At 55.7% G+C, this 27,295-nt stretch overlaps 1 protein-coding gene across 2 annotated transcripts; it reads left to right on the forward strand.

Annotated features, from left to right (window-relative positions):
- Positions 1-524: 524 nt before the first annotated feature.
- On the forward strand, positions 525-22,589 carry CCDC102A (coiled-coil domain containing 102A). Of its 2 annotated transcripts, none has more exons than XM_019754413.2 (9): positions 525-992; positions 8,231-8,977; positions 11,095-11,321; positions 14,012-14,120; positions 15,832-15,948; positions 16,306-16,515; positions 17,991-18,161; positions 19,139-19,242; positions 21,872-22,589. In XM_019754413.2, exons 2-9 carry the CDS (start codon positions 8,387-8,389, stop codon positions 21,999-22,001), a joined length of 1,659 nt encoding a protein of 552 aa, XP_019609972.1. In that variant the 5' UTR covers positions 525-992; positions 8,231-8,386; the 3' UTR covers positions 22,002-22,589. The 2 variants fall into 2 exon arrangements, with proteins under 2 accessions (XP_019609972.1, XP_019609981.2); XM_019754422.2 differs by lacking the exon at positions 525-992 and adding an exon at positions 1,333-1,440.
- The last annotated feature ends 4,706 nt before the right edge of the window (positions 22,590-27,295 follow it).

Raw genomic sequence — 27,295 nt, forward strand, 5'->3', positions numbered from 1 at the left:
TAAAACTAATTTATTTTCATTGTTAGTTTCTTTTTTGAAGTCAAGTCCCAGTCTGGCTAGGTTCCCCCCACTACCTCTGTGAATTTCTCTTTCTAGATGGATTCACCTCTATTGACCTTCCAGGGTACAGGATGTGGTGAGGAGAGCCCCCCCCCCCCAGTCTGCCCCGCTCCCTCCCGCCCAAACCGCAAACATCCTATTCCCAATAGGTGTTGTAAAGCCCAAAGCGTCTGTGTGCAAGCAAGGGCGCCTTAATATAATTGCCCTGGGACCATCCCGCCTGGCCATGGGCTCCGGCCCTGCCAGGAGCAGGAAGCACCATTGCACATCGGAAAAAGTCTCCGCCCCGCGCGGGCCAAGTGCCCACCACTTTTCTCGACACCCATTAGGTTATTTTGGCCAACCCTTTTATTGTAGAAACGGGAAAGTGAGAACAGGTGAAGCACAGAGACTTGCTGCTCCACGTCCACTCGTGGCAGACCTAGCACTAGGCAGAAAGCAGTTGACAAAAGTGAACACTCGATAAGTACGCTCCACGTGCTAAGCCCGGGACAGGCCGTTCCCACTTCTCCAGCGGGGCGCCTAGTCAGTCATTGACGCTCGAGAAACCTGAAGCAGGAAAGCAGAGCCCAGCGGGGCCCCCAGCCCCTACCTTCCGTCCCCCCACCCTCGGCCCCCTGCGGGGGTGGGGCTTCTGTCCGGGTCCCGCCGGCCCTGTAGCTGAGCCCGCCGTCCCGGCCTGCTCCCCTGGTCCCAAAGGTAGGCGGGTGCTTCCACCGCAGCATCCCGGCAGGCCGGGTCACAGCCCGGCCGCAGCTTGCCAGGGGCCTCACCGCCCCCGCCGTCTCTTCTCCCTCCCCTCCCCCCGGGAGGGAGGAGGAGACTCCCCGGCCCTCCCTGGGCCCTCCCGGCGGCCGTCGCAGCCAGCCCCGTGCCCGCTCCGCCCAGCCGCTGCGGGTCGGACGTCTGGAGCCCTCTGGTCCCCGTTCGAGGTGAGCGGGGGCGGTAGTGCAGGGGGCGGAAAGCTACATCGTCCCGGGAACTCCCTCCAGGCCGCGAACCTTCCGCAGCAGGGAAGGCGTTAACATGGGGACTTGCTGGAGAGGGGAGCAGCGGGTGCTCCCGCGTCCGCAGCAGCCCCCAAACTCAGAGCAGAACTTCGTAGCCTCCTCCCCGGGCTCCCCCACCTACTGCGCCCCGGGGTCTCGGCTGTAGTGGTGCTGCGGGGGGTGGGGAGGGGGTACAGGGCCGCCTCCGGAATGCCGCCGGCCGGGGCCGGACGGGAGGGGGGCGGCGGGCGGGGGCGGAATTTGGAACTCTCCCGGGGGACCCAACGTGGTCACCATGGCGAATGCAGGATGGACGGGCCGCCCGGGCCAATCGGAGCGCGGAGTCACTACCCCAGGCACGCGAGGCTGCCAATGGGGACCGCGCGGTAAGGTAGGCGGGACCGCGCCGCGCGGGGTCGGGAGTCCCCGCCACCCTCCGCCCTCCAAGACGGGGTGCGGGTTAGATCGTTGGACCTGGGCGGCTGGGGAGGGGCTGAGAAAGTGGGGACTAAGGCGACTCAGGCCGTGGGAGGGCCGAAAGTGAATTTCTGGAAGGAGTGGGGCAGGTGGAGCCACGACTCAGTGCGACGAGAAAGAAGTGGGCCTCAGTTGTCCCACCGTTCTGATGGTGCCAATGGGTGATACCTAGCAAGCCTGCTCCCCACCCGAGGCTTCAGTTTCTGTCTTACGTGGAGGTTGTCCATGGCTGTGGGGTTGCATTGATTCAGGTTAGAACCAGGCCTGCCCACTTGTTGGACAGAGCTTTTAGGAATCTCTTTTTAGTGTCTCTCCCCCACTGTACAGGTAAGGAAACAGGCTGGGAGAGGGCAGGGACTTGCACATATCACAGAGGTTATCAGTGACAGAGCTGGGACTAGTGGGGTGTCTGCTCTAAAAGAGTGAATAGTTCAAGGAGTTGCTGAGAGGCCTGGGGCTGGGGTCTGCCCCAAAGAAGGGCTCCCACCCTCTCCCATAGATGGCATGCATCTATGTTTGACCACTTAGCCTGATGCCTGAGGCCCCCATTGTGTAGGTGCCCCTGAGGTAGACATGACCCAGGAGGGGAAGCATCCAACCCTAGCACTCCAGCACCCGCCCCCTCCCCACCCCCCACACACTTTGCTGCTAGTCTTCCATGTAGATGTGGGCAAGGAGCTGCTCCTGTAGGCCTCAGTTGGACCATTTGTAAAGAAAGGCGTTCTAATCAGTGATCCAGGCTATCTTTGTGGCTCCTCCGGCTGAGGTTGGGAGTACCTGGGACAGGCCAGGGGTTCCTACCCCAGGGCTTAGGTCCAGCCTGCAGGCCCATCTTGCCTCCCTCTCAGGCCTCTCCTGGAGCCCTGGCAGCAGGTCAGAGAGACAGGTGCCTGCAGTTTGTGGGCTGACCAGCCTTGGACCCTGCACTTATCCAATCAGGCTATCCTCCCTCTGTGGTTTCCCGCTGGGCTCTGCTCCCTGCCCGCAGCCAGGCCTGTGGCCATGGGCCAGCCCCAGAGCCCCACCTGAAAGGTTCTGGGAGGACATAGGAGATTTCTGAGCTAGAGGAGAGTTGGGCCACCGGGCACACCCCCAATCTCCTCAGCTGGCCCCCAGCCAGGCCTCACTCAGCATTGCTCACTGCTCTTATTGGGTATTAAAAGTCATCTAAATATGCTAAGGACAAAACACAAAGTTGTCCCCCTATGGGCCAGTTAGGCTTCCTCAGGTAAGTGGCCTGACCCCTGACCCAGCCATGAGATGACCTCTGACTCTGACCTTGGCCACAGACAGGCTCAGAAACCTACCTGTCTCAGAGCCTAGCCACAAAGTAACTCCTGATCCTTAGGATAGCTCAACCTTCCCTGGATACAAGGAGACTCCTCTAACTGTCCATCTTTTATCTGTCAGCCTGGGAAACATTAAAGCAGCATTTGCTGTATGCTGGCCCCATGCTGACAGCAAGACCAAAATGCCCTTGTGGACTTCATGGTGTGGCCATTACTGAAGAACAGGGAGGTGCCAGAGCTTTGGCAGCACTAACAAACTCTCTATGAGGCCAGGGAAGGCTTCCCAGAGGAGGGGAAACTGAAGGTGGGTCTTGAAGGATGTGTAGGAGTTTGCTGATGGAGAAAGAAGGTAGAGACAGGTTCACAAGCAGCAGGAATCACTGGTCACTTTCTGTGGACAAGGCTGATGAGGGCCTAGCCTGAGGCAAGTATCATATCAAACACTCTTGTTTCTGTCCTAGAGTGGCCAGAAGTTGCCTGGAGCAGTGAGATGGCTGTGGGCTGGGGTTCAGCAGCTCCAAGTCCCACTCAGCCCTGCTGCCCAACTAAGGGAGTCATACTTCAGCCTCTGCTCTCCACCCCACCAGCCAACTTTAAGCAAATCCTCTATGCAGAGCCTGTCCTAGAAGTTCTGGGTGGCACAAATGTCCCATCTGGGTTGGCAAAAGCCTGTGCAGCAAGAAGAGAGGGCAGCTGGCCAGACCTGGCTGTGGAAGGTTGTAGGGCTGTGCTCCCTGGGTAGGGATTGGGGCTGGGGAGATCCAGGCATTTCCTGAAGGTAGTGGAACTGAGCTTGAAGGATGGGTGGGGGTTTCAGAATGGGGGAGGGGAGACATTCCGAGGGGGGCGACAGCCTGAGCAGAAACCCCGAGAGTTAGAGCAGGAATAGACCTGTCTGGTTGGGAGGCAGGAGAGGGGAGGGTGAGGTGAGGAAGGCTCCCTGGGGCCTGTGGTGGCTGGTCCCTCCTGAACCTGCTCCTTGGGGGACGATGACACACCCTGGGGGAATCAGGAGGCCACCCTGCCCATATATAAGCAAACCTGATGGGAAGAAGACACTGAGGCTGGTGTGTAAGGGGCCAGCAGGGCAGGGTAGCTGGAGCCTGTCTCTCTTAACTGCGAGCCGGGCCTCTGTGTTGCATGTAACTCTTGGTGAGTGTATGTTACCAGGGCTGTGTGTGAGTGTCCCCCAGGCTGTTATGGGAGGGGGGTGAGGTGGGGATGAGGGGAGGCTAGGTTGCTTGGCAGGGTATGGCTGAGTCTACCTGGCTGTGCAGGGTTCCTCGTGTGCTGGGGGATGGGCTTTTCCAGAAAACCAACCTTGGGACCCCCACTCCCACATCTTCCCACAAGTGTGTATACACACCATCCAGGGAACCCTGGGCCTGCAGCAGGATAAGCAGGAGGGCTGTTCAGAGCCCATCTGCCCCGCTGCTCTCCTTCTTCCCCCAGCCCCCAGATAGAGCCAGGCTGGGCTGATGAGAAGGGGGACAGGAACTGAGTCTGGAGCCCACCACTGCCTTTAGTGTGGGCGCCTGGAAGCCATTAGGGGCCTGGGTGGCGCCCGCCCTTCCCCTGCGCCACAGGCTGACAGGCTTGGGATTCCTGGAAGGAGCAGGCCACCCCCTCCCTTTAGAGCCCATGCCAGGACTGGCAGCTCCCAGAGGCAGAGAGGATGTGGCAGTGGCCCCCTCCCTGCCACTGTGTCTGTTTAGGGACTGCAGGAAGGGCCCAGTAGACAGGACCCAGGCCCTCCTCACCAGCCCCCATTCCTAGCACGGCCCAGGCCACTGCGGCTGGCACTCCGATTTCCTGCCTCTTTCCCCTCCCCCACAGGCTCTCACATTGTTTTTCTTTTCCAAGAGCTTCTTGTGGAGCTGGGCCAGGAAAATGGGAAGAGGAGTGAGTGTCCGTATGCGTATTTGTGTGTATGTATGAGTGTGTGCATCTGTTTGTCTTAGCGATGAGTATCTTTGCATCTCTGTGTGTATCCATCTGTGTGTTGGCATGTGTATGTCTTCAGGTGTGTCTGGGACGCTGTACGTACAGGTGAGCATCTCTCTGTGCGTTGGTATAGTTGTGTGTGCATATGGGTCCATCTCTGAGTATGCATATGTCTGCCGGTGTCTCTGAGTCGTGTTTATATGTACAGGATGGTGTGTGTGTGTGTGTGTCAGCAGATGTGCCTAGGTGTGCACAGATGTCTATGAATGCACATGGGATCAAGGCCAGCTACGTCACTGCACAAGTAGAGAGACCAAGTCACAGAGAGGGCACTCAGCCTGCCAGGGATCCCTTAGGGAGTCAGTGGGATACTGGGACCTGGAACCTAGATTTATATGGCTGTGTCTGGATGTAACTTTATGCAGGTGTTATTGGGGTTGAAACATACATGTTTGTATGTATTAGAACTGCGGGTGATGACACGGCATCACCAAATACCCAAATGTCCCAAACTTGGACTATTCAAATACAATTCCCAGCCCCACACCTACTGAACTTGCCTCTCGGGGGTAGGAGTAGAGTGCAGAGACTGCATTTAAATCAAATGTCCCGGTGAATCTGAAGGACCCCTTGACAAAGAAGCACTCATCTCCCTTACCCCCCCCCCCCCCGCAGGTGGAGAACTGAAGCCAGAAAGGGACAGTGGCTTATATGAGGTTAGTGACAGATGGGCTTAGAGCTGATGCCTGGTGAGTAAACAAACAGCAAAAAGACTAGAAAAATGTGGTAGGATCGCTGAGCAGCACTGAGGAACCAGGACCTCATGGTCATGAATTTAAACTGACACTGTCCACACGGTGGTGTAAGACCTGCGATGGCTGGTTGTCCAGGCGAAGACAAGAGCAGGCAGAGCAGTAGCGGTGACTAGGGTTGGTATTTCCCGGAGAGGGGGCTGGGGTCCCCGAGGGTGTTTGTGAGGGTGAGACTAGGACCATGGAATGTGAGCTGGGCAAGGGGACAGGGTGGGCAGTGCGGACAGTGGTGGGATTGGTGGGCTGCAGCCCCTTTGGGGATTGAAGAATTTTGGGAGTTGGATTCCTAGAGGGAGTGAGCTTGGAATTGACACTAGACAGGGGCCACAGCTATTGGTAACGACAAAGTGTGTGGCCGTGGGCATGATCAGGTTTTCATTTTTAAAAACTCAACTTTGGTTGCTGCTGTTAATGGATTTGAAAAAGACAAGAGTGGTGGGGGGCAGAGGGGCAGGTTAGGCGGTGGCTGCAGTCGCCCAGGTGGGAGGTGGTGGTGGTGGCCTTGACAGGTTAGTGGCTGAGTAGGAAGGAGATGGGTAGATCCACGTGATGTGTGGCAGACAGACTGACAGGACTCGAGGTAACAGATGGGGAGTGGGGCAGGGAGAAAGCAGATTCCAGAATGTCCCCCACATTGTGAAGAGTGAGGAAGTGCTCTTTTCCTAGAAGGGGCATCCAGAAGGAGGAGCTGGTTGTGGGGGGAATGGAGGCGGTGAGCTCCATTTTGACCAGGCTGAGTCTGAGTTGTCTGAGGGACATCTTGGTGGAGGTGCTGGGGGTTCCGGAGGGCAGCCTGGGCTGGAGAGAAAGATTCTGGGTAACTGAGGACATGGTGAGACGGCTCAGGTGGGGGCGGCAAGAGAGGAGAAGGGGGCCTGGGACTGGATGGCACCAGCATTCGAGGGATGAGCCCAGGTTGCTCACAGGGAGGCTGATGGGGAGCAGGCAGAGAGTAGAAGGAAACCCAGAGAACTCCGAGACGAGAATGATGGAGTGAAAGTGGAGAAAGTGGAGGGACAGACGGTGCCTAGAGCTAGACAGCTCCTCAGCTCCAGCAAGGGCTGAGACATGCCCTATGGGGAGGACAGTGGGGCTGGAAACCAGCCTGCCATGGCCTGATGAGAGAGGGCGAGGGAGGTGGGCCGGATGGAGACAGCGAATGTGGAGCACTCTGGATGGCCCTGGAAAGGGAGGACGGAGAGGAGGGAGGGAGGCAAGAGGAAAGTACCAGGAGAGACTTCAGCAGGAATGAGGCATCATTGGCAGGAGTGGGAGAAGCTGGAGGGAGGACCTTTGACCCAAGGAGGAAGAGCCCCTCTGTCCTAGGCCCAGAGAAGAGGGGCCCTTGGGGTTTGGGGCAGGGCAGGGAGGGCGGGCCAAACTGACGGCTTCTCTTTTCACTGCCAACTCTGACATTAGATCACCGGTCGAGAGTGAAGGTGTTGGAAAGCGGAAGAGGGTGAAGAGGAGACACAAAAAATTGGCCAGGCATTGTTGGGAACAGCCAGTGTTGAGACAGTGCACTAGTCCATCACTCAGAAAAGGGAGGGATGGGGATCAGGGCAGGGCCTTAGGAGCTGGTGTGAGGATCCGTGGGACAGGCTCCGCTGAGTGGGGAAGGCGGGTTGAGATGTCCCGAGCGGCTGCTCCTGGTGGTCAGACTGAGGCCAGCTGGAGGGAGAGGCGACATGTTAGGCCCAGAGAGGGGTATAGGTCTCATTTATATTAAAGGGAATGTGGTCCATAAATAGCAGAGCCTGGTGGTGGGCATGGAGGGACACCTCACCACACCCACCACTGAATAGACACTGGTTTATTTCCATCATACCACCAGTGTATTCATCAAACCCTCCCCAGTGTTTGCATTTGGGCTTCTAGGTACTGTACCTGGGTCAGCTCTGGTCCTTAATCTTACTGGCCTCTGTCCTCTTCGATAAATGTCAGTCATTTCCTTCGAGTCCGTTGAGACGAATAAATGAGATAGTTCACATAAGGCATGGTACCTGGCCTGTAGTCAGCCCTCCACAAATGTCATTGTCATTGTCATCATGTGGTAAGACTACGACAGTGGCCAGAAGCCAGTCTCTGCCCTCAGAGACTCGCAACCTGGGGTGAGGATGGGGAGCAGACAGGACTCACGGAATCATAAATCGTACAGCAAGGTTGGTTAGTGTAGTGATGGAGACAGGGCGAGGGCTGACCACCTGGCTGAGATGGTCTGGGAGGACTTCCAGAAGGAGGCGATACGTTTTTAGGGTGAGAAGTCTTCCAGTGTAGGAAGAGGCAGGGAGGGGGTTCCTGGCCGCAGGGCCAGCATGGAAGCATACTGTGTTCAGGGTGGAGATGAAGGGGCAGTCCAAGCCATTCAGTGTGTGACATGGGAACTGAAGGTCAAGGATAGCAGATCAAGGTTGCAGATCAGCTGCCGCTGCTGAACAATGAAGGAACTAGAGCAGAGTCTGGAGGCCAGTGAGGAAGCTGTTGCAGGCCCTTGCTCACATCGCAGCCTCACTGGGGCTCTCCTGGAGCAGACCATTTTCTCTCCTTCCACCTTTGCCCATGCTGTTGTTCCAGCTGATGGTTATGCCCTTCCCAGGGCAGGTCTTATGGGTATGGACAGATGGCGGTCACAGCCTAATAACAGTGTGTTCTCCCACAGGTCCGAGGAGGCGCCCCCCACCAGGTGGCTGGCTGGGAGAGCTGTGAGGAGCAGCAGTCATCATGCACAGTGGTGTCGCATCGGCCACACGTACCCAGTGCGGCCCCTGAATCTGGCCGCGAGTTCAAACCCAGGGCCTGCAAACCGGCTCACACCATGAGCCACGGCCCGAGCCCCCGGCTGGCCGAGTCCCCGCAGCTGTCCAAGGGCAGCCTCCTAACCATCCTGGGCAGCCCGTCGCCGGAGCGCATGGGGCCGGCGGACTCCCTGCCGCCCACGCCGCCCAGCGGCACGCCCTCACCAGGGCCGCCTCCCGCGCTGCCTCTGCCGCCGGCGCCCGCACTTCTGGCGGACGGGGACTGGGAGAGCCGCGAGGAGCTGCGGCTGCGGGAGCTGGAAGAGGCGCGCGCGCGGGCGGCGCAGATGGAGAAAACCATGCGCTGGTGGTCGGACTGCACGGCCAACTGGCGTGAGAAATGGAGCAAGGTGCGCGCCGAGCGCAACCGCGCGCGCGAGGAGGTGCGCCAGCTGCGCCAGAGGCTGGACGCGCTCACCAAGGAGCTGGCGGGCGCACGGCGCGAGCGCCAGGAGGTGCAGGGCGAGTGCGAGGCGCGGGGCCGCGAGCTGGCACGGCTGCGGGGCGCCCGGGGAGCCGTCGACCCTACTCCAGATGGACCCGAGACCGAGCTGGAGCGAGAGCAGGAGCCGGTGCGCGATGTCGGGTCCGAGAGGCCCCAGGGCAGCCAGGTGCGTGGAGGAGGCGGGCCTGCTGGGCAGGGCCTTAGCGCTTGGGTCCAGAAGCTGGAGGGGGTATGATTGACCTGGGCAAAAGCCGGGCTGCAGGGCTCAGAAAGGGGATGGTAAGGGCCTGATCTTCAGGGAAGTTTCGCTACCAGGAGTGCCCCACAATGCCCCAGGTCACCTCCCTTCTGCAGAGTCCTAGGGCAGAGTCCCTGGTTCTGATGCTGCTTCCACTCCCACACCTGAATAGGACAGGACAGGACCTCAGAATCATTCCCTTTGAGCAGGAGCGGAATCTAAGAACTTCCCTGGAAGCCATCCATTAGTAGCAGAGCTGAATCCATTCATTCATTCAACTTGAATTATGGGGGAGAGATAAACATTTATAACAAGCATCCATCAAAGCTGCGGGGCGGGGCCTGTCAGGGCACCAGGAGCCCAGAGGAAGTCCCTGATGCAGGCTTTGGGAGGAATCTTCACAGAAGCTTTCCTGGAAGAGGTCCCACTTAAGCTGAGACTAGGAGGATGCAGAGGAATTCGCTGTGAAAAGTGCAGGAAGGCATTCCAGGCATGGAAACAGCCTGTGCAAAAGCCCAGAGGCAGAGAGCGCCTGGTGAGTTTGGGAATTGGCAGTGATAACAGCACCCATCATTCAGTGGACGCCTACAGAGTGCTGAGCTCTGCGTGTGCATTAGCGCCTTCATTCGCACGGCAACCCCAGGTGTTTGCTTTGCGGAGGAGGACGCTGAGGCGGACGCTGAGGCACACGCTAAGGTGTAGAAAGGTTAAGTACCAATGTCTCCCAGCTAGTGACTGGAGTTGCTGGGAGTTGAACTCAGGTGAACTCCAAAGTCCATAGTAATAATTAGTATGACAGGAGCATTAATGGTGGGTATGGAGGGCAGCCTCCTCTCAACTGGAAGGCCTGTCACCAGAAAGCCATTGAGGGGCAGAGTCCAAGATCAGGATGCTCCCAGCTCTGTCCCCAGCTAAGATTCTGGGCTGCCCCCCCTCTCCCCTGCGAAGTTCCCTCTCTTGCTATCCCCTCCCCTGCCCAGACCCCTCCATACAGTAGGCACTGCTGCCTCCTGGTGGCAGAAGCCCCCTGTTCCCCAGGCTTGCCTGGTGTTTAGAGGTGGCATTCATTGTTGTTCTTTGGGACAGATGATGACAGCGCCTGTCAGCCAGCCTCATGGTGCTGTTCCTGTCCTGTCCTCATTCTGGTTGTCAGTCAGTCAGCGAGGTGGCAGGTACAGCAGCAGAAGCCCTGGGGTTACAGTCTGAGTTTGCTCTCCACCCAGTCGCTTCGGCTCTCTGTGACCCAGAACAAGTCCCTTCCCTCTCTCTTTCCCCATTTGTGAAACAGGCTTTAGACAAGGTGACATCTGAGACCCTCACCCAGACAGTAGAGTCTCACTCCTCGGGGAGTCCTCAGGGCCACTCACTGTCCACGTCCCCATAGGGAAACTGCAGGCCAGACATGGACGGGGCTGGCCCAGACTCATCTGGAAAGTCTGTGGGGGAAGTAGGCTGCAACAGAGGCCATGCGTGTCTGGGGTGTGGTCAAGGCAGGCCTTGGGGGTGGACAGGCAGGCCGGAGAGGCAGAGGGGAAGGGGAGAAAGGGGCTTGGCCTTGGGTTAATAGTCCCTCACTGCTCCCTGTCTGGGAGCTGGTTTTGCTCACCGGGGCCACCTTACTGTGCATCTTTTACCATGTCACGTACCTCTTGTGCCTTAGTGTTTGCACCTGAAAAATGGGATCTTAGAGCTGGAATTCCTTTTAAGGGAATCTAATTCTTATCTGTTGTAGGAATCTCTGTCACACCATATGCTTACACACTTCCAGCAACAGGGATCTCACCACCTCTCCTGGGAAATCTTCCAAGACACAGGGAATCTTGGTGGCTGACTCTGGGTGATTCCAGGAAGTGAAGGGGAGGCTCAGAGGAGGCTGTGTCCCTTGTTTTTAGGATGGAGGGGTAGGCAACAGAAGAGGAAATGGGAGCCCAAAGGACTGTGAATTGCCCAAGGTTACCTACCAAGCTGATCCCAGACCCAGGGCCTGGGAGAAGCCACAGGAGGCTCAGCAGCCACTGGTCCAGCCTCTGCCTTTGTCCCTGCAGGAGCTGGAGCTCGTGGAGAACCTGCTGAAAGGCAGACCAGAAGAGCCCGAGGGCTGCTGGGAGGCACGCAGCATGGGGGCCGGGGGCCCACGGGGCAGCTCGGGCCGCCAGGAGCGCAGCCGGCTGCCCTGGGAGGACACAGCCACCATCGAGGAGGATGCCTCCAAGTTGACGGCCCTACGACTGCGGCTGGATGAGTCCCAGAAGGTGCTGCTCAAGGAGCGAGAGTGAGTCCTGGGAGGCAGGCAGGGGCCGGGGGGTGGGCCAGGCACCCTCAGTATCACAGAATGAAAATCAGTGTCACAGATGTGAGACTCGCTAAAAGGGAATGGAAATATCTGCGCTTGAGTCTTAGAACTTTAGAGCAATGGGGCTCTACCCAAGGACCCAATGCAAGATTTTTTGATTCAGATGATATGTGTTAGGCATTTGCTCTGGGTCAGGCACTGTACTCGGCAGTGAGGATACAGTTACAGATAAGGCCAGGAATCCCTGCCTTCGTGGAGCTTTTGTTCTGGTGGGGAGAGCATGCCATGGGCAAAACTAAAAGCAGGGACAATGGACAGGGAGGTTGAGGGGCTACAGCTGCGAAGTCAGTTTTGGATGTGTTGAGTGTGAGATGGCAGGGATGCTGATGGTACATGAATGAGTCTGGAGTTAATGAGACACGTCTGGGCTGGAAGTAAAAGTGCGAGAGTCATCAGCAAATAGATGATATTGAAAGCCATGAGCCAGAGTGACAGCAGATAGGGAGGAGGGCAGAGGATGGAGCCCTGGGATGACCAAGTTTAGCCATCAGAGGAAGAGGGAAGCAGCAAAGGAGACAGGAGAAGGGCGCCATTGAGGCGTAGGGAAACCAGAAGGAACTGCTTCAGGAGAAGGGAGTGATCAGCTGGGCAAATAAGCAGAGGACTGAACACAGATTTAGAACGTGGAGGTCACCAGTGACCTTGATCAGAGCACAAGCCTGATTATGACGAATATTTTGTAACAACCCCTTTTCTGTCCATAAATTAATTACATAGCTAGTGTACCCTAGCTACACATAATTTTTAAAAAATCAACACAGTGCCATGTGAACATGACGGTAGACATTGGGCTGATGCTTCTACAAGCCAAGGAACACCTAAGCTAGCCAGCAAACCCCCAGAAGCTAGGGGAGAGCAGGGGACAGATTCTCACTCACAGCCCTCAGAGGGAATCAACCCCACGGACACCTTGATCTTGGACTTCGAGCCTCCAGAACTGTGAGACAATAAATTTCTACTTAAACAAACAAAAATCAAACTAATGTACTAACTGAAATATAAAGTAGAAAGGAACGGAATTTCTAATAAAATATATGTACAGTTGATCCTTGAGTGACATGGAATTAGGGGTATCAATCCTCATGCGGTCAAAAACTTCTGACTCCCCGAAAATTTAGCTATGGTCTTTTCTTGGTATCCATGGGGGATTGGTTCCAGGACCCCCAGCAGACACCAAAATCCGCGGATGCTGAAGTGCCTTATATAAAATGGCCTAGAAGAATGCATGTAGTTGGCGCTCCGCATCCAGATTCCCAACCGCAGATCAATAATACTGTGAGACCCAAGGATACGGAGGGCTGACTGTGTGTTTATGGAAAAAAATTCACACATAAGTGGACCTGTGCAGTTCTAACCTGTGTTGTTCAAGGATCAACCGTATTACGATATGGAAGCTTGGGCACAGCTCCACTAGAAGAAAAAATGAGGTGGTGAGAGCCTGGTGCCTGTGTGTGGAATGATCGCGATGATGACCATGAAAGCACCTACTCACATAGCAAGTGCTCCGAGTCAGGCCCTGTGCTGAAGCTTTGCTATTTCCATCACCTCCCAGGACAGCTAGAAAAGCAGCAGGTGCCCGTGGGCATGGTTGGCAATTCAAACACATGAGTGGTGGCGCTGTGGTGACAAGATTTCCTGAGAGGTGAACAGCCTTTTGTAAAGTTCTGAACAAAGCAAAGTGTAGTCTTCCCTCCATTTATGCAGTGATTCCGTTCCTGGAAAATTCTGTTAGTGCAAAAGGTACTTCCCGTCTATGTGTAAATCAGAGTGAGGTTCTAGGCTCAGGTCATTTTCACCCCCAGGGTCACGCACACATTACCCAGGATGCAGGATACTTCCTGGATGGGCAGATAGCCTGGGTATGGCAGGTCCCCACCTATTCAATGACCTTGTCATTGTCATCAAAAACTCCCCCACAGATTTCTAACGTACTTCCTAGAGGGTGGCATCGTCTCCTTTGAGAACCCCGTGTTAGAGGCATGAAGTGTTAGATCCTCAGATAGGGAGACCAGCGTGGGGCGGGGCCAGAAGCGCAGCATGCTGGAGTGTAGCGATAGGTACAGCTGTTGGTTGAGCACCTACTCTGTGCCGGCCCAGGCACCGTGCTTGTTACCCATTGCACCACATTCATGGGCAGGGCGGGGGACATGGGAGAACATGGGAATCCCACCCAGTGATGATGACAAGAGGGGACCCCTCCATCCAAGAGTCTCCAGACAGTGTTTTCCAACTTTTCTAACTGCAGAACTGTATGTTCAAACCAAGCCTTACAGGGAACCACAGTACATGAAACAGGAACAGGGGTCATATTTGGCAAGTGAGCCTGGGGTTCAGGGAGAGGGAGGCACCTGCCCAGGGGTGGCCAGTGCCCTGGAGGCCTGGTCAGCTCCCCACACCATGAACTGAACATCTGCAGCTGTGCGGAGAGTACAGCTCCAGGAGAAATGCAAAACCAGGGTGCCTACCCCAGTATGGGGTGCCAGGTCCTTGAATGTCAATGCAGGGACTTTGGCCATGGGTGTGACAGGTGCAGGCTGCACAGGAGGACTCTGAGCAGTGGGCCCCAATGAGCTCACCCCCATGTCTGCCTTTCCCTCTATCCTCCCCAGGGATAAACTGGCACTGAGCAGGAACATTGAGAAGCTGGAGGGGGAACTCAGCCAGTGGAAGATTAAGTACGAGGAGCTAAGCAAGACCAAGCAGGAGATGCTCAAGCAAGTGAGTCTTGAAGACCAGGGGGACTTTCTGGAGGAAGCAGCATTATGCTGCTGAATTTCAGCAGTGGGAATGGAAGAAAGAGGGAATTCATTCATTGTCAAGCACTGGCCATGTGCCACACGTTGTTTGGAGTGTTGGGGCAGGCAGTAAGCTCACTTTTGTGGGGGCAAAGCAGGGGAGACCTACCGGCACCAGGCAGATAAATTCATAAGCTATGAAGGAGTCAAAACAGAATAAGAGCAATGGGGTGGTAGGTCAGGAAAAGCCTATCTAAGAAGGTGACGTTGGAGGCAAGATCTAAAGGCATTAGAAGAAGCCATCCTTGAGACGATATGGGGGCAAAGTTCTTGGCGGAAGGCACAACAGATGCAAAGTCCTGAGGCCAGAACAAGCCTGATGTGTACAGAAACGGGCCAGTGTGGTTGGAAGTTAGTAAGTGAGAGATGAGGTCGCAAGGGGTGCTTTGTAGACCAAGACAAAGGGGAGGAGTCTGGATGTAGCATTCCTCAGGCTAGATTGCTTTTACTGCCTCCTGTGCAGGCTCCCATGGCCACCAGAGGGCACAGCCACCCAGAGAAAGCTTGGCTGGACAGGCTGCTTTTCCAGAAGGTGGGAGACCTCAGAACCTGAAAACTCTGCCCTGGAAGGGACTGACACTGGTCTTAGGCAATCTCCTAAAATGCATTCCCAGACCCCATCCTCACCATCCTGAATTATCATCTTTGGGTCCTGGGTTCAGGAAGCTGTCTTTTTAATCTTTTCAAATTGTGAAGTATAATCATTTGCAGAAAAGTGAATAAAACACGAATGTGCTGTTTCCCAGATAATTATAAAGATTCTCTTTTGTATCTGACTTCCTTCCCTCAGCATTGTATATTTAAGGCTCATCCCTGTCATTGCGCAGAGCGGTAGTTTGTTAGTTTTCCCTGCTGTCAGCAGAGACTCTGCACTATGGTAAAGGCGTCCCAGGCAATTCTGATGTGGCCAGCCCCGCATTCAAATGCAGGCTGGGTTCAGAGCCACTCGATGCACTCAGCCCGTGTACATCGAGGGCGACCCTGTGCCAAGGCCATACGGGGATACAAAGGTGGACAGACAAGCTCTCTGTCCTTCTGAGCTCACACTCTAGTGGGGGTGGGATGCAGAGTAGAAGAAGGACCCGCTCCAGGCAGGGAGAACAGGAGCGGCCTCCCTGAAGAAAGGGCATTCAGAGAATGAGAAGAATCAATCCTGCAAAACACCCCAGAAAGAGTATAACAGGCAGAGGGAGCTTCATGTGTAAAGGCCCTGGGGTGAACAGGAACTTGGTATATTTGAGGATTAGAAAGGGCCGCACAGTGAACTAAGGGGAGAGAGGGGGCAGGTCTTTGTAGGACCATAGGGAAGGGATGGTCTTTACCCCAAGAAGCCAGGATGGGGGCATAATTGCATTTATCTTTTTTAAAGCTCATTCTGGGCTACTGTTGTAGGAAATAGGTTGAAGGGGGACCAAGAGTGGACACTGGGAGGCTAGATAGTAATGAGGTCGAAGGTGAGAGATGTTGGAAATGGCACAAGTGGTCAGATTCAGGGTCAGTTCCGGACACCCGGTGGCCCATTTGGGCACCACCCCCTTGCTGAGCCCTCCTGCACCAGCGCCCACCCCCCAGAGCTGGTTCTGAGACTGTAGCTGCATGGTCCTCACATAACCAGGCTGGGCTATATCCTGCAGCTCAGCATCCTGAAGGAGGCCCACCAGGACGAGCTGGGCCGCATGTCTGAAGACCTGGAGGATGAGCTGGGTGCACGGTCCAGCATGGACAGGAAGATGGCTGAGCTAAGGGGCGAGGTGAGGCTGTTGGCCAGACCTGGGAGGGCCTGGGGCTGGGGGCCACGGCGCCTGCCTCGTCAGCTGGTCACTTGAAAGAGGACAGGAACCAGGCCTGTGCTCTGAGGGGGGACCAGCCACACCCTGGGGGGTACCCCAATCCGCAGGGGGCAGCCTCTCTCCCACATAGAGATCAGAAGCACTCTCACATCCTGTACACTGTCAAATAAGCCCAGGTTAATTATAGCCACTGCAGCTGGAACTGCTTCCTGAAGCCAAAAATCGCTATAGGAGGAGGTGGAGTGGGGGGAGCGTCCAGCTCAGGCCTTCCATGCCCTCCTCCCCTGGGAGCCCTCACCCAGTCCTGTCCTATTGCAGATGGAGCGGCTACAGGCAGAGAATGCAGCTGAGTGGGGTCGCCGTGAGCGGCTGGAGACTGAGAAGCTGGGCTTGGAGCGGGAGAACAAGAAGCTGCGGGCGCAGGTCGGGGACCTGGAGGAGGCACTGGCCCGGCGGCGGCGACAGACAGCAAGCGCACTGGACTGCGACCTGCGGGCCAGTCAGGCCGCGCTGTTCGAGAAGAACAAGGTGGGGCAGTTGGTGGCATGGCCAGGGCTGGAGCAGCCCCACCTCCCAGGCTGGGGCAGAGCACCTACTCCTGTCTGTCCAGCTCCAGCCCCCAGGACCCCAGGGACTCCTCGAGTAACAGCTAAGGACAGAGTTGGTGATCGCCCTAGAAGCTGATCTCCTGACTGCGCACTGTGGACCAGGCCTGGTGATAGTCACAGTAGCTGCATTTATTGAACCACCTACTGTGGGCCAGGCCCGGTGCCAACGCTTTCTGTCAGTTATATCACTTAATCCTCTCAACAGCCCTTTTATTTATCCAACAAATATTTATTGAGCACCTACTATGTGTAGGCCTTGTTCTGGGTGCTGGGGACACAGCAGTGAACAGACAGGGCGACATGGCCTCCCCTCGTGGAGCTGATGGTTCACGGGGGTGCAGACATTGCTCTTCCTCACACACACACTGATTCCCAGCTCCATGGCTGCCGGCAGGAAGAGGGAATACCAAAGGGACCTGGCTTAGACCCAGGGTCCTGGCAACTCTTCCCTCAGGCAGTGACGTTTGAGCCGAGATCTCAAGGAAAAGCGGACGTTAACTGGTGGCAACCTGATTAAAGGAGAGAATTTGGAAATAACAAAGATCCCATGGTGAGAAGGACGTGGAGCTTTGGAGGAACAGTGGGCTAGTGTGACTGGAGGAGAGTGAATAAGGGGGATGTGGTAGGAGGTGAGGCAGGAGCTATGGGCCACCTTCGGAGAGTAAGGTGGGTGTGGACATGTTGCAGTTCTGAGCCCCCACTAGCTGCTGTGTGGAAGGCAGATGGGGAGGTAAGCCTGTGGCAGAGGGTGGGGAGTTGTCACTCTTCCCTGGGGCAGCAAGCGGTGATGGAGGCCTGGACAAGTCTGAGGTTGGTGGAGATGGAACAAAGAGGATGGATTCAAGAGACTTTTAGGCAGCGTCTAGCTCCATTTTACAGATGTGAAAACTAAGGCTCAGAAATCACATTGCTCAGGTGTGGGTGTCTCCTTTCCTGGCTGCTCATCCTCTTCCAGGCCACTCTGGCTTCTGACCCCTTTTGTTCAGACACCCACTCTCAGCTTAGCTCATCCCCAGACCCAGGGCTTTAAACACACCAAAAACCCCACCCATGCCTCATCCCTCCCCAGAACCCTGACTCAGCTCCAGTCCCCTGCTGGATATCTCCATGTCATATCCAATAGGTACCTCAAAGTTACACTTCCAAAATAGAGCCCCTGATTTCACCCACCCAGTCCTCTCCCCTCATCGCTCCCCACGCCTTCTCACCTCACTAGATGGCACATCTATCCTCCAGCTGCTCCGCCAAACCTCTAGTGCTGATACTTCAGACAGCGGGTGGAGAGTTTCTGCAGAAAAGGGGCACCAACACCCCTAGAGCTGCCTGACGCCATGGGAGTCCCTGGCACGGTACCCGCTCACGCTGAGCCCTCCCCCCACTCCTGCTCTCCTGCAGGAGCTGGCAGACCTGAAGCATGTGCATGGCAAGCTGAAGAAACAGTTCCAGGAGAAGGTAGCTGAGTTGACACATGCCAGCCGGCGGGTGGAGCAGCACGAGGCCGAGGTGAAGAAGCTGCGGCTGCGGGTGGAGGAGCTCAAGAAGGAGCTGGCCCAGGCTGAAGACGAGGTGAACACCCGGTGGGGCCCCAAGGGCAGCCTTCAGGCCTCAGCTGGTGTGGGAGTAGAGTTGCAGGGCCCTCCTGGGTCTCTCCCCAGCGCCTGACGTTCAGGGGGTGCCCAGGGTAGAGTGGGTGGGAGGGCGGGCAATGGATGGAGGGTAGATAGGTGTGTGGGTAGGAAGGTGGGTGGAAAAATGGACAGATAAGGTACATGGATGGTTGACGAGGTTAATGGATAGACGAGTGGGTAGATGTGTAGCTGGTTAAATGGAAGGACAGAAGGATAACTGGGTGGATGAACAGATGGGTGAAGGAATGAGTGGACAGGTGGATGGGAGAGGAAGGGAGGGAAGATAGACGGATGGATGAGATGTAACTGATGGGTGATTGGGTGGGTGGATGAGGGACGAGTATATGGACATAAGGAAAGATGGATGACTGAGCAGTGGAAAGACGAATAGACAACTGACTGGATCAGTGGGTGGAAGAAGGAATGGACAGGGGAAGGACAGAAGGATGGCTAGATGGAAGACAGGTGTGTCTGGGAGAGTGGAAGGACACGTGGACGGACAGGGTGAATGGGTGGCTGAATAGCTTAGTGAATGGTGAGTGGGTAGCGCGCATCTCCGTGAGCAGATGAATATTTCCATGGGTGAATGGTCAGATGGACAGAATGATAGAGATGGGTAGGTGGGTGGGTGGGTGGGTGGATGGATGGATGGATGGATGGATGGATGGATGGATGGATCAGTAGCTTGAGGCATTGGAGGATGGGTAGATTTAGAAGGGAGGGGCAACAGGGATGGAGAGGAGCCAAAGGGATACTTCCTTGGAGAAAGTGGGCCTTGGTCTAAGCCTCAGAGGAGAGACAGGGACTCTCTCTGGGAAGGATGTTCCCACGGAGGAATGATGGGAGTGGCTGGTCTTAGGCGGTGGGCAGGCCAGGCTGGCCCAGCCCAAGCTGTTGGCCCCTCTCACCCCCTAGCTGGATGAGGCCCACAACCAGGCACGTAAGCTGCAGCGGTCGCTGGACGAGCAGACAGAGCAGAGCGAGAACCTGCAAGTGCAGCTGGAACATCTGCAGTCCAGGTGGGCCCAGGGTGCACCCCGAGTGGGGGGACCAGAGTGCCAGCGGGGAACGGATCCCTGGCCAGGGCACAGAAACAGGGCAGAGAGACTTCCAGCTGAGGGCCCAGGCAGGGTGAGAGCCCAGGCCAGAGGGGGAGACAGAGAAGGAAGAGGGCCGGGACGCTGCCAGAATCCTGTCCCTTCCAGGCAGGAAGGGCCAGGGCCAGGAAACCAGGGAAGGGGCGTGCAGGAAGCGAGACCAGCTGGGACCCTGGAATTGTCTCCTGTGACCAGAGAGCAGGAACAGTGGCCAAAGAGGTCAGGGCCAAGGTGGGGCAACGGGTAGGACACAGGCCTGGGGAGCCAATGACAAGAACTAGCAGCCACCAGGGTCCCTGGGTTGAGGTGACCCCAGGCCCGCTCGGCTCACAGGTCCTGGAGGAGCCCAGGCCCTGATGGCAGGCCACCCCTCAGCCTCAGTGAGGGAAGACCAGAGTCTCTGGGGGAACCACAGCACTGCATCTCTCCCCTGCCCCCCTCCCCATCCTAGCATCCTGTGACTCGCACCCTCTCCCTGACTCCCCCTAAAGTCATGAGATAGCAGAGAACATCAAGTCCAAGCCCCTCCCCATTTCACAAGCCCCCCACCTGAGAGACGTCATAACCACAGCACTGGCTTACGCTTCGGACCAGGCCCTTATTGGCATCCTCTTGTTCCGTGGAAATGGAGGGAGCCCAGGCTATGCAGCCAGACTGCCTGGGTGGTGGGAAACCTGGCTCTGTGCTTTGTAGCTGTGTGGTCTTGGGCCACTTCCTTAACCTCTCTGTGTCAGTTTCCTCATCTGTAAAATGGGGATGATAACAGTTCTTACCTTTCGGTTGTTGTGCTAATTAAGTGAGCTGATATGTGTCTATAAAAGTACCTGGCACATTATATAATAACTGTCAGCTGCTCTTGCTGCTTTTATTAACAACTGCCCCTGGGTGTAGCGGGGCCTGTAGTTGGATCAGACATTATGCTACAAGATTGATGCTCCCATGAGAGAAGGGAAGGGAAACATATTTTTTTCTAGGGGGCTGGCAGATGAGGAAACTAAGGCACAAGAAGGTAAGTCCTTCCACAGCCGCACAGCTGGTAGGTGGTCAGGCTAGATCACGCCCATCTGAGCCCTCATTTACTAAGCACATACTATGTGCTGCTGTGTGCTGTTTCTGTGAAGAGCGCAGGCTATGGAGCCAGACCTAACAGCCGTGTGACATGGCCAGCTGAGCCTCAGTTTCCCCATCTGCCTGGGTTGTTGCGTATAAAGGGTTGTGCGGGGGCCCAGGCGTGAGTCCAAGTCAGGCTGTGTCTGGCCAACACTACCCACTCCACCTCCCCCCAGTCACACCCCATAAAAGGCTGCCTAGCCCTAGGGCTTTCCCGCGTCTTGGCTGCATTCTTGGGGAGCCATAAACTCCCAAAATGGACAGGCGGGCTCTGCCTAGCCTCTCAAGTGCTTCCATCGGGGAGGGCACGGCTGCCCAGGCCCACTGCCTCATTTCTTTTCCAACTCTGTGCTCTAATGTTCCGGGGACAGCACATTAAATCAGCTCAGTAATGAAGGCCCCCGCCTGCGCCCCTCCCTGCTGTGTTAATAATTCATGCCTTCCAGTAAGATGCCGCCAGGCGGCCACTCTGCTGGGGGATGGGCATCTCCTCCACTGCTCTTCTCAGGGGCCAAGTTTGCCTCACATGTTTTGGCTTTACGAACTTTAATGTGGGGAAGGAGTAGGGCGTAGCACTTTCTCACTGACACTGGGGATTGTAGGGGACTCAGACCCGCCCCCCCCAAGTCCTCCAGACTCTTTCCCGGTGGTCTTTGGAGCCTGGCTTGGGTTCGAATCCCAGCAGCATGACCTTTAGTGGCCACCCACCTCTCCAAGCCCCTGGCCCACTCTCGCCCTCTCTGGAGCCAGCAGCTTCAGTTCAGGCCCAGCCCCATTCCCTACTGTCTGTGGGACTTCAGGCAAATTACTTGGCTGCTTTGTGCCTCAGTTTTCTTGTCAGTAAAATGGGAGTGACAGTGGCTGTCGTGCGGGGAGGCCTGCGGGGTCTCTGGTCCCGCTCCCTACATAAGAACGCAGGATATGGTGAGGCCAAAAAGGAACACCCACGGAGCCATAAGTAGCGAAGTCATACTAGTATATTCTCGCTGGCGGCACTATACTCTCACTGGAGGCTGGATGCACACTGTCCGCAACCAGCCATCCTAACTGCAATCTGCGCTTGCCAGCCCAGCCACCATCTTCTTGCCAGCCCCTATTTTCTCTTTCTGCTAGCATAGCCACAGCAGTTATATTAGTGGCCAATGGCTCACTGGTTACAGCTGACGGCCAACTAGCCACAGCTGATGGCCACCCAATCACAGTTGATGGCCATTTACTACCTGAGCCAGCACCTGTCTATGTGAGGCTGAGAGCCTGGAAACTACTTTCTGGGGCTCTGTCCCCACAGTGGCACCTCTGACATGTCAGAAGCTTCTGGGAGGATGATGTGTATATAAAAGGCCCACCTGGTGCCTGGCAGTGGGGGCGTGCTAGGGAAGGTTTTGCTGCTGTCAGCTGATTGGACTCTGGCCCTGACCCTGCTGTCCACCCCACCCCACAGGCTCCGCAGGCAGCAGCAGAATGCGCCCCTCTTCGGGAAGATTCGCACTGCTCGCTTCGGCACTGAGGAGGCCGGGGATGGAGCTAGCGACCTGGATGAGGACGAGGACCTGCAGATCCAGGTGGCCTAGAGCTCCCGGGGCTGGCAGGGCTGGCCCTTGGCCACAGACCCCTGGCTGCCCAGGCTGACCAGCCAGTCAAACTGATACAGCTGCCTGTGCTCACTCTGGAACCAACCCCGCTCCCTGCCACGGACAACTTCCTTTCCCAGGGAGGGTGTTGATGGTCCCACCTTGCCAGCGCCCCTAGAAGGAAAGCCATGGCCTAGGTCTTATATATATGTATATTTTTATATATATGCCCGGGGCCCTTGGACCTATTTGGTTTTATAAACACAAAACTGCTCCGAGGTCTGGGGACCTTCGTGCAGGACGGAGAAGGATGTCAGAAGAGCTTGTTGGGGCCCTGACCAGGCTGCCTCTCTGAGCCTTGGGGGTTGAACAGAAGCTGTTCAGAGTCCAATGGCAGACACCTAGTCTTTTGTAATAAAGAGAATTAAGGTTCTAAGGGTGGAGTCCTGAGAATGTGGCACATCTGGGTAAGTGGAGTGGGGGACAGCATCAGCCTCCACCTGGCCCTGAACCTGAGCTCAAAAATACCAAGTGACTTAATGAATGAATGAATGTGAGAAAGAATGAATAAATGAACATCTGAGCTGCCGACTGGTTTGGAATCCAGCTTTTGTAAGGGGAAGGAGAAAGTATGATGCATACCTGATTTGCAGAAGAAGAGACTTCAGTTCTGGCACTGGATGGATTCAGCTCTATCCGTTACTGGTTCTGCAACTTTGGGGAAGTTACTTGCCCTCTCTGAGCCTCAGTTTCTCCATCTATAAATTAGATGTCTCACGGAGCCATTCTGAGGATTAGATGAGTTCATCTGGAGCTCAGTAAAGGTTTACTATTGAAATATTTGAAGGTATGCCCTGCGGAGGAGGGATTTGCCAGCTGGTTCTGCCACAGTGATGAAGTTCAGGCAACAAGTACCTTACCCAGAGGTAGGTGTAAACACCATAAATAAGAAATCCTTTTATCTTTCCCCTAACCCTGTTCTAGGTAGTGAAATAATAGGTAATTTTAGTTTTATTTTTTATACTTAATCTCTAAGCCTTCTATAACCAGCAGATTTATACTGTCTGGTGGGAAAGGTTATTAAAAACACAGTAGCATACATTTTTGAATCTTTGCAAGTCGAGGTGGCATTCAAGACACTTACCCTGGATGAGAACCTTAGATGAATTCTCAGCACCAGGGCCTGCTTTCTGAAGGAGGCACTGTCAGAATTGTGCTAACATGTTGAAGGTGGTGAGTTCCCCGTGTTCTGAGGTGTGCAAGTAGAGGCTGGGATTCTGAGCAGGGGCTGGCACCAGAGAGGAGTTAAATTCAGTTGATAAAGGGGCTCCCTGCCAAGAGTGGGTTTCAGCACTCAAGGACTTTCTTATTGTGGCCCAGTCTAAAGGACCCCTGAGACCACAGTGCTGGGAACCCCGGGGATGCCATGAGTCCTGGGGGCTGAGAGGGGAGGAGAGGCAGGCCCAAGAGCCCAGCAGGGGGTATAAAAATGGACACTGAACATTTGCCTTGTTGCCACACCTACACTAAGGATTCTGGTGAGGTAGGGTTTGCTGTCATAGCAAAGAGGCCCATGTCCCCTTGTGGATTCCCAGGGAGAAGGATGGGTTGGGGGACGCACAGCCATGAGGCTTCTCCCCACATGCCAAGGCCCAGAAAAGGGACTGCAGGAAGAAGGCCATTTCCTGCGAGGGTCTTTCTGTTTTCTCTCCCAAACAGGAAGTTTGCCCCAGAAGAGGCTGAAAGTGTTCCCCTGTGACCCCAGGAGCCAGGAGCCAAGCCCTCACTGACAGCAGCCCTGAGAGCTGCCTCCCCAGGCCCCTGGGTGGACCTGCCATTCCCAGACACAGAGCAGACCCATCCGCGGGCTCCCCCAGACTCCCTGGCACCTCCAGCGAGATAGTGTTGAGCAGGGGCCCCATTACAGCCCCTGTCTGTGGGCGGGGCTGCTCCTGAGAATGTCAGTGAGGAGAGGGTCCAGCCCTCCACCTCCATTATACAAAGGAAAACCGAAGTCTCAGGAGGGGTGGCCCAGCCACAGACATGGGGCTGGAAGACTGACTGGGCCCAGAACACGGGCCACCTCCCTGCTCGCAGCCCTTCTGTCCCAGTGGTGGTGGTGGCGACATCTCCCAAAAGAAGTATCAGCTTTGGCTCACATGATGCTTTAAAAACTATGTTTAATGTATTGCTAATTTATGTATTAGTAATGGGGTATTCTCATAAAAAAAATATACGTTTCCTTCTCGAGAAATCACCTTGAACCACGCTGAGCTCACACTCTCACGTGGCCACAGCTGCTGCGTTGAGAGGCCGGTGCTCCCTACCGTAGAATGGGGCACAGAAATACCCCAGAGAGATGCAGTCCCCACAACTCCCTGCAGCCTTACCCTCTACCCACCTCGTTTCTATCACTGCCTGGCCTCTGGAGGCATGTGTTTTTCCTCTGATGTACTCCAGTCTCTGCTTCACCACCCTGTGAGGCAGGCATTACCACCATCTCACTTTACATGGACGATGCAGAAGCTCAGAGGGAGCAAGTAACTATCCCAAGGCCACACAGCTGGTTGGTGACACCGATATTCCAGGTCAGGTAGTCTCAGGCCAGACCCATTCTGATTATGATGCCCCTCCAAGGCTAGGCCCCATATGGTTTGACCTCTGCAGCCCCACCCGATCCACTTCATAGACCCTGCCACGCCAACCATGTTGAATTTCCTTACTGCCTCCCAGAATTGCCCCTCCCCCATCAGGGTGCCACCAGCGCTTCAAAGCTCAGCCTACTTGGTTCATACTTAGAGTGTTTGTGGGTTAGAGTGAGTTGGTTCATGTTTAGTGTGTTAGTGCATTAGTGGGAGAAGTCTGCTTCTCCCGCCCCACCAGATGCTCCTGGAAGGCAGAAAATCCTGTGCTCTAGGCCTAGTGGGCATCCTTACAGGCGGGAAAGCATGGTAGTAGGTGGATGGAAGGAAGGAAGGAACGAAGGATGGAGGAGGTGGATGGTAGAAGACTAATGCTAGAACCACCCCTACCTCACAACCCCCACTCCAGGTCCACCGCAGTTCCTGCAGGACTGGTCCTAGTCAAGTCTGTCTGCTGGTCAGCTAAGAAGTCTTTCAAGAAAGCCACAGCAGCCCAGAGGCAGCAGTGCCCAGACAGGCTAGAGAACCGGCTGAGCCAGACACTGCTCCACCCAGCCCCTCCTCCTCCTGCAGCTTGAGGCTTGGGGCACCAGAGTCTGTCCTCTGAAGGCTTGGCCTCCCCTCACTCTCCAGCTGAGGTCGTTTTTTGCCCAGCCTGACTCTACCAGGCAGCCCCTGGGGTCCCCTGCTTTGAAATCCATGCCCAAGAATGAGCCCCTTGAAACCCAGCCCTGCAGACAAGCCTGGCTACTAGACCCAGCTGCTGTGTGACTGGCTGTGTGTCTTCTGGCAAGCTCCTGTCTGCTCTAGGCTTTTGTTTCCTGATCTGTAACGGAGACAAAGCGACTGGGTTGTCCAAACCCGCATCCAGTAATATGATTGTAGTAGTATTTTTCTGGCCTTCCTTATGCTCCGCATCCCCTCCTGAGTTCCCAGTGCCCTGTCTGCTTGGGGGCCCACCAGCCATCCTGGGCACCCCCCTGGGGGAATGGGGTGGGAAGTTGAAGGCAGAGGCAGAACCAGCTGCTGCTTTCAGCCTGTCCCCCTCCCCCACACACACACAAACACACACTACCACCCAGCCTCCTCTACCTACTAATTGCAGGGTTGCAAGATGCCAGCTGCCTCCCAAGCCCCAGGCAGGCACCTTCCAATGGAGCAGGGGTTCCCTGGAAAGCCTCCTAGTTACCCTCTAGCCCCAATGACCCAGCTGCTCTGGGGGGTGCTCTCCATGGTGCTCAGACGCCCCCTACCACACCCAGGCTGCCAGGATGGGAGCCAGAAAAGGTGTAAACATGAAGCCTTTCTCCTGGCTTTCCCATTTCCCAGGCTTCCCCCACGTCAGAGGAGCATCCTGGTCTCCCCTCCCCCACTCAGGAATTAGCCAGGCCTCCCACTGCTGGACAAATAAAGCCTCACTCCACATCCTGGCATGGGGAGTGCACCAGACTCACCCTTAAGCACATTCCCCAAGTGGTGTTGGTCTCAGGTCCCTGTTGTTCTAGGATAAAGGGCAGGCAGGCCCCTTGCTATGGCCCCTCTCCCTCCCAGACTGGCTGAGACTGGCTTTCCCAGCAGTGGCTTGTACCTGCCCTTGGCTGGAGCACCAGTGGCCTAGTCAGACTGGATGAGGGTTGTGCCTCATCGGCTCGCAAGCTCTGAGAGCAGGGGTCCTGCCCCTGGGAAGCTGGATCTCCCCAGAACGAGAGTGTATCTTTTAGAGCTCCCACTCCTCCTCCATGGTGCCATTTAATTCTAATCTTCACAACAACCGGGGAGGTGGACAATGGCAAGATGAGACCAAGACCCAGAGAGGGAAGGGACCGGCCAGTCAATGACAGGGCCAAGATTGAAATCTAGGCAATTCCCAAGGCCATGTGAGGGCTACAGCCCTGAGCCCAGCTCAGAGCAGTTCCTCCATAAATGTTCCTGGGAGCGAGGGAGGGAAGAATGAGCTAATGATGGAGAGAACCACTGTCCTCGAGCCCTCTTTCCAGATCATTCTGCAAGGCTCTTTTATCCACTGCCCCACTTGGGGCTCTAACTTGGGCAGGTCGGAGTTAGGAACCTCATTACCTAGATGATGAGTACACTGAGGTCCAGAGAGCAAAGTGGCTCATCCACGGGCACCCCGCAGCATGTGCTGGGAGCCTCCAGATCGTTTAAAGAAGGTCTTAATCCTTCACTCCTTTGACCTCCATTATGATAACTCGAGAGAGCCGCTGAACAGATGTGAATTCGCCTGCACCCTCAATCAGGCAAGAAGCTCCGCCTCCCTGAGCCTCAGTTTCCATATTTGGAACAGGGGGTGCCGTAGGGATTAGAAAGGACATTTGTCAAGCCCCCAGCATGGGGTTCAACACCCAGCTGTATTGTTTGTCCACTTTTGTTCACGTTCACCTGGCATGTCTGTGTGGGAGACCAGTTGTCCAGGCAGGAAAAGTGCACTGCCCATTCTACAGTGGGGACTTTTTGTCCAGGATCTCAGTCTGCCTGCATGGACCACTCCACTCAGCCACACGCAGCTCTCCCTGCCCTCAGTCCAGTCTCAGAAAGTTCCACCTGATCAGTGACCCAGTTGCCCCGGTATCTTAATTCCAGGATGGAATGGAGTTTTGAGGTAACACTGGGAGAGCAAAGGCATCTTTGTCT

This window comes from Rhinolophus sinicus, linkage group LG11 (genome assembly GCF_036562045.2).
Source record: "Rhinolophus sinicus isolate RSC01 linkage group LG11, ASM3656204v1, whole genome shotgun sequence".
Taxonomy (NCBI): Eukaryota; Metazoa; Chordata; class Mammalia; order Chiroptera; family Rhinolophidae; genus Rhinolophus; species Rhinolophus sinicus.